Genomic DNA, 14177 nt, shown 5'->3' on the forward strand with positions numbered 1-14177 from the left:
ATAGGAATTAAGTACTATTTTAAAAATAGGAATTATACTTCCACTCAAAAACACCTATTTTGTGGAACACTAAAGTTTGAAATATATATATATATATAGATAGATAGATAGATAGATAGATAGATTAGACTTAGAACTCACAGAAGGCAAATTCAAGAAATTTTAAAAAATTACTCAAAAATATTATTTTAGTTCTTTCCATATCTATTTTGTTCTAGGAACTGAACTGGGTTCTGAAATAATAAAAATAACTAGTATCTGTAATAAATAAAAATATCTGTATAACATGGTTAATCCCAACTTTATGCAACTATTCTATTCAATGTGGTTTCTAGGGGTCCAGATAAAATATAACACTTGAGGCAGAGTGGGGATTGAGGGACAGAGAGAAAAAAACTGAGAACTGAGAATTGAAGAAGAAAGGCAAATTAGGAAGTTCAATCAGGTTAGGAGTGTAGTGGAGCAAAAAAAATTAGAGTCATAAGAACTGAATATAGAAACTGGACAATGGCTAGATCTTATACGATAATTAGAACTCTGACCCACAACCTCTACAGCAACCAGCCCAGAATAATCAGGACTTGGTCAATGACTCAGTTTCCCTGTTTTTTGCCTCCTCCTTTCTTCAACTCAGGATCCACTAAAGACAGCCAAATATGCCACCTACCCCAAACCAATCACATAAGATACACTGCTTTTGTTAGCCCACCTCCAGCTTTCCCATGCTAATACCCTCAAGTCAGAGCATACATGAAACCTTCCCTTTTTGTTCACTACTAATCTTTCCCGGCCAGGTGCAGCTGCTCATCCCTGTAATTCCAGCACTCTGGGAGGCTGAGACAGGAGGATTGCTGGAGCCCAGAGTTCAAGACCAGCCTGGACAACACAGTGAGACTCCATCTCTACAAAGAATTAAAAAACAAAAGCCAGGCACGGTGGCACATGCCTGTAGAGCCAGCTACTCAGGAGGTTAAGGTAGGAGGATCACTTGCTCAGGAGGTCGAGGCTGCAGTGAACTATGATCACGCCACTGCACTCCAGCCTGGATGACAACGGAGTGAGACCCTGTAGGTAAGTAAGTAAGTAAGTAAGTAGTTTTCCTAATGTTCTGACAGGCTTTGAGTCTGCCAAATGCAAGTGATGGTGACTGACTCCCTTGTCAAAGCAAGCTTTGAATAAATAAAGCATTTGGGTGGTCTTCCCCGACCCCCCCACATTCATTTATTTGCTTATTAATTATACATTAGTTGTGTTTTATCTGCCAGACAGTGGCCAGTATTGGGAATATGTGGAAGCAGATAGTTCTTGCCTTCAAGGATATTCTGTCTAGTGGGACAGACAGACACATACATATAATTGTAATTCAATGTGCTAAGTGAAACAATAGGTATGTATAAAGAAGGTATAGTAGGTCAAGCAGGACTTTTAGGGGAAGGTGACCCTTAAGATGGGTGGTAAGGAATGAAGAGGAGGTGATTTGGCTAAGGGCCGGGACGGTTATTCAAAGCAGGTGGAGGGGCAGAATGAGCAAAACAGGGCGGGTTGCTGGAGCGTGGTAAGGAAGACAAGTAGCCGCAGAGGACGCGGTAGGGCGGATTGTGGGGCGCAATGGAAGTGCCACGTTGGAAAGAGCTTGGACTTTATGCCGTCCTCCTGGAAATGAGATAACGGCTGGTGTAAGCAAGAAAGAAACACACACACACACTCACGCTCGCGCGCGTCGTTTCCTTTGTGTTACTGTAAGGTCAAGGAGGGCGGCGACACAGAAACTCATGATGATTGGCATTAGTAGACATTCAGTGAATTAATGAATAGACATAAGGTTTTGGTGTAAACAAATGAATGGACATAAGTACTTTGGTGTAAACGTCATTGTCTTCAATTTATGTTTTTCTCACGGGGCATCAGTTTGGGAGGTGATAGGGAAGGTTTAAGGTGGGAGAACTGCCATCCTGGTAGGGAGGGTTAGTGGGCACAAAACCAACAATAGGTTATGGGCAAGGGATACGCTTCCGTCGCGAACACCCCGAAACCCACCCACCGGAGGTACTCTGTCCCGGCAGCGGCCGTGGAGAAAGCAACCGGCCGAAAGTTCGCGGCCCTGGGAGGGCAGCGAGTGCAGGGCCGCCCAGCGCCACTCACCTGTGAGCTCACCGCGGGCCCTGCAGGCGGAGCCTCGGTACGACGCCTTTCCGATTGGGCGCGGCTCAAAGTCCCGGGGCGGGCATTAGAGGCCAACCGGTCTAGGGGATTGGCCACCCTGGCGGACGGACGTGCTGCTGACGGAGCTGGTTCGCCCCCGGTTCGGCTCCTGAAGAGCCGGCCCCTCTCTGTGGGTCTTCTGTCAGTCATTGGCTCCCTGCGGTTTCCTTGGGGACGTGGCGCCGCCGCCGGCCCGGGCCCTCCTTCCGGCTGGGCAAGGGGCCGCGGGGATCCGCTCGGGACTGAACCGAGCGGTGCCGAAGGAACCGGCGGGCCGCTTGATCCCGTGAGTGTGGGCGCGAGAGGGCTGTGGGACCCGGAGGGACGGGGAGAGGAAGCGGGACCCACACCCCGCCACCTGGGGACGACCGGTTCCTAGAGGACAGAGCTGGCCCACGAGAACGCCCCGCTCCCAGGATGCCTGGGTGGGGTCCCCTGGGCCTGAGGAACCAGAGCAGACGGAGTGGGAGCCTGGGGAGGAGGTGGGAGCCGTGGAATTCCCGTGGAGGTCTTGTCTCGTGGGCTCAGTCGGACAGAAGCCTGAAATCAAATCTTTCTAGGCTGCAGACGTAGGACATGCCTGGGACAAGGAGGCCACCTTCTCAGGGCAAAAGAAAAAGAAGGTGACAGGCGTTGAGACCACCGAAAGGAACCCATGGCTAGGTAAGGCTGTACACTTTCTCTCCGGCTGGGAGCACGGCAGAGGATGGCAGGCAGGTTGGGGGGCCCTGGGAGGCTGTCCCAAGTGAGGTTTGCCCTGGAGCTGCACTTGGACTTTGTATCCTGGTCAGTTGGATGCAGAGATGATCAAAGTTGTATTATTGCGAGGGCTGATAAATAATAGTTTCTAGCCCGTAGCCCGGGGTGGTGGAGTGAGTCGGCTTGCTCAGATCTGTAAAGTACAAGGTTGTAACATTGGTTCAGATTTGCATCTGAGCAAGGCTAGGTGCTACTTGAGGAGGTTAAACAAAGAAGTTTTTTGTTTTTTGTTTGCAATGAACTTTAAAAGCAGACAGACCGAGGTCCTTTTGAGTCAATGTAGAAAGTGAACTTCACAGATGAATACACTTATCCATACATTATAATACCCTGAAGCTTTTAAAAAATATTAATGTGGATCTACATGCACCAATAAGGGACAGTTATCAAATAAAGTGGGGGAAAGATGTAGAACAGCAGGTATGGTGGACTACCATTTGTGTAAAACCGAGGGAATGTATATACACACACACATACACACACAGATATATTACTGTAAATATATTGGTGTATATTTATGCTTGTGTATCCGTAGAATATCCCTGGAAAAATACACAGCAACGGCCGGGTGCGGTAGCTCACGCCTGCAATCCCAGCACTTTGGGAGGCCGAGGCAGGCGGATCACCTGAGGTCAGGAGTTTGGGACCAGCCTGGCCAAGTAGAAACCCCTCCTCTACTAAAAATAACTAAAAATACGAAAATTAGCCGGGTGTGGTGGTGGGCACCTGTAATCCCAGCTACTGGGGAGGCTGAGGGAGGAGAATTGCTTAAACCCAGGAGGTGGAGGTTGCAGTGAGCCGAGATTGCACCACTACACTCCAGCCTGGGCAACAGTGCAAGACTCCATCTCAAAAAAAAAAAAAAAAAAATTACACAGCAACTGGGTAGCAATGGTTGCCTCTGAGAGAGAGATTATGGGGTCAGGGCAAGAATCACTTTTCACTATACAATATATCCTTTTAAACTGTTTGATTTGTCTTTTGCTATGTGCATATATAATCTGATAAAACATTTTAAAAATCAGTTAAATAAATTTTCTGACCATCCTGTTTCTTGACAGCATTCTTGGTTGGGAATATTGTAGTTGCTGTGATTCTCCAATGTTATGAGGTTGCCCAGGAAGACTGGTGATCTTTTCACTAACATGAGATTAAGTCTTTGAATTGCACTCAAAAGTGCAGTTTGGAAAAAGGGCAGATAAGGCTTTTCTGATTTATATAGTAGAAGCACCATGAACTTCTAAAATTAGAGACGAAAAGAACATTTAGACTTCTGTTGGCATGGATTTTTGCCTTTATTAGGAGGGCTTTTATCCAATTTAAAAACGATTTTTAAGCACTCAATTGTAGAAATGTTTCAGACTTACTAATGTTTGTCTAATTTCAGGATCAGTTTTTCCTACCTCTGCCCAGCCTCCTGGTACTTCACTGTGCCCACAGTGAGCCCATTTCTCCGTCAGCGGGTAGCATTCCTGGGACTCTTCTTCATATCCTGTCTCCTTTTACTTATGTTAATCATAGACTTTCGACATTGGAGTGCTTCATTACCACGAGATAGGCAATATGAAAGGTGAGTCAGCTTTAGATTTTGGCACTGAAGTCATAAATATTTTCATGAGCCGTTTAACACATTACTAACTTTGACCCTTTTGGGTGATACTGTACTTTTATTAGTAAAATTGCATGCCATTTATTACATAAAGAATATCTTGAGCCCCATTTTGGCAATGTTCAGTTTGGTACAGGAATACTGATAGTGCATGAAAGGCATCTTTCTATTTTCTTGTTTTGGTGGGCTGAAACTTATTGTGTGTATAAATATTTAGGACTGTAATATACCTTTACGAATGGACCCCTTTATCATTATTAAATGATTCTCTTTATTCTTGATTATATACTTTGCTCTGAAATCTACTAGTCTGGTATTACTATAGCTACTCCAGCTTTCTTTTGATTAACATTAGCATGATAGATATTTCTTCTATAGTTTTAGTTTTAGCCTATTGGTATCTTTATATAAGTGGGCTTCTTGTAGTCGGTGTTTGGTTGAGTCTTGTTTCTTAATCCAATCTGACTATCTCTGCAGTTAATTGGGGTGTTCAGGCTATTTACATTTAATCTGATTATTTAGTATGTTTAGTTTTAATCTTGCTATTTGTTTTTCATTTGTCACATTTGTTCTTTTTCTTTTTCCTCTTTTTTTTTTTTTTTTTTTTTGAGACGGAGTCTTGCTCTGTCGCCCGGGCTGGAGTGCAGTGGCCGGATCTCAGTTCACTGCAAGCTCCGCCTCCTGGGTTCACGCCATTCTCCTGCCTCAGCCTCCCGAGTAGCTGGGACTACAGGTGCCCGTCACCTCGCCCGGCTAGTTTTTTGTATTTTTTTAGTAGAGACGGGGTTTCACTGTGTTAGCCAGGATGGTCTCGATCTCCTGACCTCGTGATCCGCCCGTCTCGGCCTCCCAAAGTGCTGGGATTACAGGCTTGAGCCACCGCGCCCGGCCTGTTCTTTTTCCTCTTTTTCCCTCTTCTTTTCAGTTGAGTACAGTTTTTATGGTTCCATTTTATCTCTCACGTTGGCTTATTATATATAACTTTTTCTTTTTTTTAGTGGTTAAAGTTTATAATGTCATCTTTAATTATCACAATCTTCCTTCAAGTAATATTACTCCTCTTCACATCTAGAACAAGAACCTAACAACAGTATACTTTCATTCCTCCCTTCCTCTTGGTCTTTGTGCTATTGTCATATATTTTATTTCTACATGTTATAAGCTTCACAACATATTGTCATTATTTTTGTGTTAGATAGTCAATTATCTTTTGAAGAGATTTTCAATAAAAGAAAAAAAAAGGCTTATATATTTAACCATATTGTTGCCTGAAATGGTCATATAAGCAAAATGACCCTTGAATGCTGAAGGGACCAAGAAACAAAAGGAGGAGGCAGGCAAATTGTTCGTTGGTATTGATTGATTTATTGAGGGAACTTGCAGACAGAAGCATGGTCCTGGGTAGCTGCAAGACAGGTAGATCTCCATACTGTTACTCCCGAGACCCAGGGCTTATATAGTACAGGGAAATGGGATATGCACCCTGTGCAAGACAATTAAAGCCAGCCCTCCAGAGCAGGCAAGAATGCTGCATGTGCCATATCCTGTCATTTGTGTGCCAACGCCAAGGTTGACATGTTCTTACACTAGTAAATAAAGCAGGAATCAAGAGGCATTTACAGGACTGGGGCTAGTCAGAAGTTAACATGGCAGATTAGCATCCAAGATGGAGTCACTTTTGTCTATATTTACCATTTCTGGGCTGCTTCATTCCTTTGTGTAGATCCATGTTTCCATCTGGACCCATATTTTCATATTTGCTTTTACCTCAAGAACATTCTCTAGCATTTCTAGTACAGCAAGTATGTGGGTGATAAATTCTTTCAACTTTTATATGACTGAAAAAGTCCTTATTTTGTTTTCCTTTTGAAAGAAATGTTCATTGGGTATAGAACTCTAGATTGATCATTTTTTTCCTTTCATTACTTTAAAGATGATGCTTGACTGTCTTTTGGCTTGCATTCTTTCTGAGATGTCTGCTGTCCTTTTAATCTTTGTTCTCTCTGTATAGAATGTGTCTTTTTTCTCTGAATACTTTTAGAATTTTCTGTTTATCACTGGTTTTAAGCAATTTGATTGTGATGTGCTTTGATGTTGTTTTCTACATGATTTTATTTATTTATTTTTTGTTTTTGAGACTGTCTCGCTCATCTCCCAGGTTGGAGTGCAATAGTGAAATCATAGCCCACTGCAGCCTCAATCTCCTGGGCTCAAGCTATCTTCCTGCCTCAGCCTCCCGAGTAGATGGGACTACAGGCATATGCCATCAGACCTGGCTAATTTTTTTTTATTTTTAGTAGAGGTGAGGTCTTGCAGTGTTGCTCAGGCTGGTCTCAAACTGCTGACCTCAACCTATCCTCCCACCTCGGCCTCCAAAGTGCTGGGATTACAGGCATGGGCCACAGTGCCCTGCTTACATGATTCCTGTGCTTGTGATTTGTTGATTCTTAGATCTATGGATTTGTAGTTTTAATCAAATTTGGAAACATTTTGTCCATTACTTCTTCAGATTTTTTTTTGTTTTCCCCTGCTTTTCCTCTGGGGACTCCAGTTACATGTATATTGAGCCATGTGATGTTTTCCCACAGCATATTGATGTTCATTATTTTTTTTTCCAGTCTTTTTTCTCTCTGTGTTTCATTCGGATTTTTTTTGCTGCTTTCAAATTTGTTAGTATTTTTTTTCTGTAGTGTTTAATCTACTGTTTCATCCAGTGAAAGTCTGACATCTTTTTTCACGGATAGTACATCTGAATTATTGGATATACTTTTAGCTATACCAGTTGCACAGAAGGTCTATATTTCTTTATAGCAGTGATTTATTTTGCTATTTTTTTGAGATTAGTTTTTGATGAAGCTACAAAGTTAAATAATGGCATGTTATGTTCATCATCTTCAACATGATTTTCTTATTAAAACATTTTTTTTCTTTAGAGACAGTCTTACTCTGTCACCCAGGCTGGAGTACAGTGGTGCGATCATAGCTCACTATAACCTTCAACTCCTGGGTTCAAGCAATCCTCCTGCCTTGGCATCTCAAAATGCTGGGATTACACATGTGAGCCACTGTGCCTGGCCTCATTTAAAAAATATTTATGTTTTCTTTTTCTTTTTTTTTTTTTTTTTGAGACAGTCTCACTCTGTTGCCCAGGCTGGAGTGCATTGGTGCTATCTCGGCTTACTGCATCCTGTCTTCCGGGTTCAAGTGATTCTCCTGCCTCAGCCTCCTGAGTAGCTGGGACTACAGGCACATGCCACCATGCCTGGCTAATTTTTTGTATTTTTAATAGAGATGGGGTTTTACCGTGTTAGCCAGGATAGTCTCGATCTCCTGACCTTGTGATCTGCCCACCTCAGCCTCCCAAAGTGCTGGGATTACAGGTATGAGCCACCATGCCCGGCCTAAATTTTCTTTTTATTGCTTCTCAGATATGTATTAGTTAAGAGGCTTTGGGCTGCAAATAACAGCCCACATTGACTTAAACAGTAAGAATGCTCACATACCTGGAAGTCCAGGGGTAGAAGGACTACAAGTTCAACACTGGCTAACAGGATGAGAGGCTGTGTCTCTCCTGTCTATTGTCCACAGTGTCAGTTTACTTAATGGTTGAAAAACAGCAGACTGCCAGGCATGGCGGCTCATGCCTGTAATCTCAGCACTTTGGGAGGTGGAGGCAGGTGGATTGCATAAGCTCAAGAGTTCGAGACCAGCCTGTGCAACATGGCAAAACCCTGTCTCTACAAAAAAAATACGAAACTTAGCCAGGCATGGTAGCATGCACCTGTAGTCCTTGCTTCCCAGGAGGCTGAGGAGGGAGGATCACTGGAGCCTGGGGAGGTACAGAATGCAGTGAGCTAGGATCACACCATTGTACACCAGCCTGGGTGACAAAGTGAGACCCTGTCTCAAAAAAAAAAAATAATAATAATAATAAGAAGAAGAATAAGAAAAACAGCAGACAGTAACAACCAGGGCAACATATATACTCATGTCGCATAGGAGACAGAAAGGCTTTCCATGACTCTCTTCTAAGAATGGAGAAGAGCTTTGCCAGAAACCTCTAATGACCATTTCCTGGAATCTTTTTTGGTCAGAATTGGGACACATGCCTACTCTCCTTTTTATTTCTGGATTCTGTCCCCAGATTTTCTCATTTCCCATTCACTTTGGTCATTAATTCATTCATTCATTCAACAAAAATTTCAGCAGCCACTATGTGCAGACGATAATAGGCATCAGACACCAGATACAGAGACTTTGGCACATTTTCTCAAGAACCCTATGTTTTCAGCCTTGCCTTCTTCTAGCAGCCCTATTCATTTGTATTTTTGGCTTTCTTTTCTTTTTTTTTTTTTTTCTTTTTAAATGTTACTGAAATAGAGATGGAGGTCTCACTATGTTGCCCAGGCTGGTCTTGAACACCTGGGCTCAAGTGATCCTCCTGCTTTGGCCTCCCAGAGTGTTGGGATTGCAGGCATGAGCTACCATGCCAGCCTCGACTTCCTCCTTTGAGAAGAGGAAACACTGTTTGGATGATTATAGTAATCAACCTGCCCTTAAGAAATGTACTAAATTTGGAGACCTAAATCCATAATTTGAGTTTGTTTAATGCTTATGGAATTTTCTTGACAGACCTGCACATAATTTCTCACTTGAAGACAACATGGTCTAATTATGGAATTCCATGTAGGTTAGTTAATATGGCTAAAGACAATTAGGGAGTGAATGGTGAGCTGTATGGCTGGAGAGCTAGATCAAACTGAGTCTGTTAAGTTATTTTAGAAGGTTTAGACATTACCCTCAGGGCAGAAGGAAGGCTCTGAAAGGTTTTGAAGAGTGAAAAGATTGGAACTGCTTTTTAATTTTTTTTTTTTTTGAAACAGAGTCTCACTTTGTCACCCAGGCTGGAGTGCAGTGGCGCTATCTCGGCTCACTACAACCTCCGCCTCTCAGGTTCAAGCAATTCTCCTGCCTCAGCCTCCCAAGTAGCTGGGATTACAGTCATGTAGCACTATGCCTAGCTAGTTTTTGTATTTTTAGTAGAGATGGGGTTTCACCATGTTGGCCAGGCTGGTCTCGAATCGCTGGCCTCAAGTGGTCCACCTGCCTCGGCCTCCCAAAGTGCTAGGGTTACAGGCATGAGCCATCGTACCCAGCTGGAACTGCTTCTTAAAGAAAGCTCACTTTGGTGGGATTGTGGAAAATGAATTGGAGAGGAATAAGAAAGAAAGCAGGGAGAGTAATTGGACTAGAGATGCTCCTTGACTTATGATGGGTTATGTAAATTGAAATATCATAAGTTGAAAATGCATTTAATACACCTGTCCTAACAAATGTCATAGTTTAGCCTAGCCTACTTTAAAGGTGCTCAGAACATTTACATTACCCTGCTGTTGTGCAAAACCACCTAACAGAAGGTCTATTTTATAATAAAGTGTTGAATGTCTCATGTAATTTATTGAATACTGTACTAAAAGTGAAAAACAGAATGGTTGTGTGGATACTCATGGTATACTTTCTACTGAATGTGCATCACTTTTGCACCATCATAAAGTTGAAAAATCATAAGTCGAACCATTGTAAGTCCAGGACTGTACCTCAATAGAGAGATGATTGTGGTCTGAACTTGGGTGGCAGCAAGAGGATGGAGAGAGGTAAAAGCATTTAAATGTATGTGGGAGGCAGAGTGATCTGATAATTCTTGTCTATCACTGTATCCCAGGTGGTCAGCGCCAATAAATACTTGGTGGGTTGAAATAATTGAAACAAGTAGACTTGTATTTTTTTTCCTTATTGTGAACACATATCCATATTGCTTCTGGAAAGAGAAAGTAGGAGGTTTGCATCAGAACTAGAATTTATTTGATACAAAAAAAGTAAATTTAGAGAGATGGGGTGTCAGTAAGGTTAGAATCCAAAACTGTATTTTTTTTTAAATAAACTTTTTTTGAGCCATTTTAGTTTTACAGCTCATTTGAGCTGCAGGTGCAGAGATTTACCACATATTCCCTGACCCTACACATGCACAGCAGGGCTGTTTTTTGAGAATAATACTTGTGTTAGATGTGTGGTTTTTTTTTTTTTTTGAGACGGAGTTTCGCTGTCGCCCAGGCTGGAGTGCAGTGGCCTGATCTCGGCTCACTGCAAGCTCCGCCTCCCGGGTTCACGCCATTTTCCTGTCTCAGCCTCCCGAGTAGCTGGGACTACAGGCGCCCGCCACCATGCCCAGCTAATTTTTTGTATTTTTAGTAGAGACGGGGTTTCACCGTGTTAGCCAGGATGGTCTTGATTTCCTGACCTCATGATCCATCCGCCTCGGCCTCCCAAAGTGCTGGGATTACAGGTGTGAGCCACTGCGCCCGGCTGAGATGTGTGTTTTAATCAACTGTTTTTCTGGCATGTGCCACATATGACATGCTCCAATATTTTCTTCAGACTTAATACATATCTTATATCCATTTATTCATTTATCTGTTTACTTATTCAACAGTTACTGTCTACACTGTGGTATCAAATAGGGTAGTCACTACCCACAAATGGTTAATTAAATTTAAATTAACATGAAATGAAACAAAATTCAGTTCCTCACTTGGACTGGGCACGTTTCAAATGCTCAGTAGCCACATGTGGATATATGGGATGGTGCAGATAGAGAACATTTTCATCATTTCACAGAGTTCTGTTGACAGTGCTAAGTGTGCCACGTTTTAATCTCTGCTGTGGATGCTGGGTAATTGTTAAAATTTATTAATTTTTCAGACAGTCACGTGTTATATAATGATCGAGATATGTTCTAATACATGCGTCATTAGGTGATTTTATCATTGTGTAAACATCATAGAATACTTACACAAACCTAGAGGTACAGCCTACTACACACCTAGGCTGTGTGGTGTATATGCTCCTAGCCTACAAACCTGTACACGTTACTGCACTGAATACTATAGGCAACTGTAACACAATGGTAAGTATTTGTGTATCTAAACATATATAAACATAGAAAAGGTACAGTAAAAATATGGTATAAAAGATAAATTGGGTCTGGTATGGTGGTTCAAGCCTGCAGTCCCAGTACTTTGGGAGGCCGAAGTGGGCAGATCTCCTGAGCCCAGGAGTTCCAGACCAGCCTAGGTGACATAGTAAAACCTCATCTCTACAGAAAATTTAGAAATTAGCTGGGTGTGGTGGTGCATGCCTGTAGCCCCACCTACTTGGGTGGCGGAGGCGGGAGGATCACTTGAGCCCAGGAGGCCAAGGCTTCAGTGAGCCATGATTGCTCTGCTGCACTCTATCCTGGGCAACAGAGCAAGACCCTGTCTCAAAAAATAATAATAAAATAAATTGTACACCTGTATAGGGCACTTACCATGAATGGAGCTCACAGAACTGGAAGTTTCTCAGAGTGAGTGAGTGGTGAGTGTGAAGGCCTGGGACATTACTGTGGACTTTATAAACACTGTACATTTAGGCTACACTAAATTTATTTAAAAGTTATTTAAATTTTTTTTTCTTCAATAATAAATTAACCTTAACTTGCTGTAACTTTTCCACTTTCTAAACTTTGAAATTTTCAAAAACTTTTTGACTGTTTTGGACTAACACAACTTAAAACACAAAAATACTGTAAAGCTGTAGGGAAATATTTTCCTTATAATATTCTTATTCTATAAGCTTTTTTCTATTTTTAAAAAATTTTTAAACTTTTTTGTTAGAAATGAAAACAGAAACACACACATTAGCCTAAGCCTGCACAGGGTCAGGATCATCAAGACATCATTAATAGGAATTTTTTCAGTTCCATTATAATCTTATGGGACCACTGTTGTACATGTGGTTTGCTGTTATCTGAAACGTCATTATGCAGTGCATGACTATGTAAGAGGAACTTCTAGCATGTATACATAGTGTACAAGACACTATGGTAAACTGTTCTTAAATGTTCTGTTTAATACCTTTCCTTTTTCACATTCATGTTTAATGTTGTTCACTTTTTGGTAGCCTCACTGTTATCTTCATTAGTGGGTAAAATTTTGTCTGGGTGAACTATTGTCTGAAGAATGTCTTTTGTAGCTATTGAAAGGTGGTGCCTTCATGTTCCTTTACCATCTGGAAATAACTGAATGAGAGGTTCTGTGTCAGCAATTGGCTTGGTACTGGCCTTCCACAGGTGTTTCAATTCTGTTTAATTAAAGCAAGTCAAAGAGAGGCATTACTTTTGGTTAGAATGCTCTTTAGCATATACAGATGAAATGATTGGGTTCTTATGTGTAATAGAACAGTTCAGAGATTTTTTTATGGTGAAATTGAAAGCATTTATTCACGTTTATTTTATTATTTATAGAGTGACTCAAGCTATCCTCCTGCCCCAGCCTTCCTAGTATCTGAGATTACAGGTGCATGCCACCGTGCCTGGCTAAATTTTTTTTATTTTTTTTATTTTTAGAGACAGGGGTCTCACTATGTTGCCCAGGTTGGCCTTGAACGCCTGACCTCAAGCAGTCCTTCCACCTCGACCTCCCAAAGTGCTGGGATTACAGGCATGAGCCACTGTGTCTGTCCCACATTTATTCAGTTACTTGATTTTTTTTTTTTTTGGAAACAGGGTCTCACTTGTCACCCAAGCTGGAGTGCAGTGGTGTGATCATAGCTCACTGCAGCCTCAACCTCCCAGGCTTAAGCAAAATCCTCTCACCTCAGTCCCCCTAGAAGCTGAGACCAAAGGCAAACACCACCACACCCGACTAATTTTTATATTCTTTGTAGAGATGGGGTTTCGCCATGTTGCTCAGGCTGGTCTTGAACTCCTGAGCTCAAGCAAGCCACCCACCTTGGCCTCCCAAAGTGCTGGCTTACAGGTGTGAGCCACCACACCCAGCCCATTTATTTGATCTTAATGGTGTTTGTAGTGTTTTGAGCAGGACTTTAAATTATAGATGTTCGTGACTGCTCTGATTAATCCTGTTAGGAGGTAAGTTAGTAATCTTACAATATACTTTTCTGGGTATGTATTACTATCATCAGTCATGCACAGCTACTTTAACTGTAATATAATTACATTTGGTTCTGAACTTTGAACAGAGTTGAAGAGTATGATGACATTCAGCAATGAATTAGTAGCCCCATACTCATGGGGGCTACTTCAATTGACTTTTGGCCCATCACTGAGCTCTGTTTGAACTCTAAAGTGGTATAATTAGTTTTGATTTTGTAAGCTGGGTAATGGTTTGCTCAGTTACAGCTCTAATGATGTTAATGCTTTCAGGATAATGACAGTGAAAAGCCATTGTCTTCCAATTCCACCTTAGGTGATATATTTGTGGGTAACTTTCTTTTCATTGACTCAGCAGTGACTAGAAGGAAATCATATTTCTTAAACAGAGGGTGTGTGTGTGTGGGTATGGTATTGGGGTGAGTATGTGTGATGGTGAATCAGACCTCTTTGGGGAAGGTGGATGTGAGGGATGTGAAGGTTTTTGAGACTTTTCTCTTGGGCTTTTGGTCCTCTTTAGAGATTGGCTAGTGTGGCATCACTAAAACAGGAGGGTTCAGCAATGTAAGTAATTGACCGTGATGGCTAAGGCCATGACTACAAATTACATATGACAAA

At 42.0% G+C, this 14177-nt stretch overlaps 1 protein-coding gene across 3 annotated transcripts in view; it reads left to right on the forward strand.

The window, feature by feature from the left end:
• The first annotated feature begins 2343 nt into the window (after positions 1 to 2343).
• ENTPD7 (ectonucleoside triphosphate diphosphohydrolase 7) overlaps positions 2344 to 14177 on the forward strand; it is a 56405-nt gene continuing 44571 nt past the window's right edge. For 2 of the 3 annotated variants that reach the window (XM_005566171.4, XM_045361354.3), the window contains exons 1-3: positions 2344 to 2488; positions 2763 to 2865; positions 4349 to 4531. In XM_005566171.4, the coding sequence (XP_005566228.1) occupies positions 2858 to 2865; positions 4349 to 4531 (191 nt within the window). In that variant the 5' untranslated portion in view covers positions 2344 to 2488; positions 2763 to 2857. The remainder of the gene's footprint in view (positions 2489 to 2762; positions 2866 to 4348; positions 4532 to 14177) is intronic. The other variant, XM_065521256.1, reaches the window with a different exon arrangement.

Source organism: Macaca fascicularis, chromosome 9, assembly GCF_037993035.2.
Source record: "Macaca fascicularis isolate 582-1 chromosome 9, T2T-MFA8v1.1".
Taxonomy (NCBI): domain Eukaryota; kingdom Metazoa; phylum Chordata; class Mammalia; order Primates; family Cercopithecidae; genus Macaca; species Macaca fascicularis.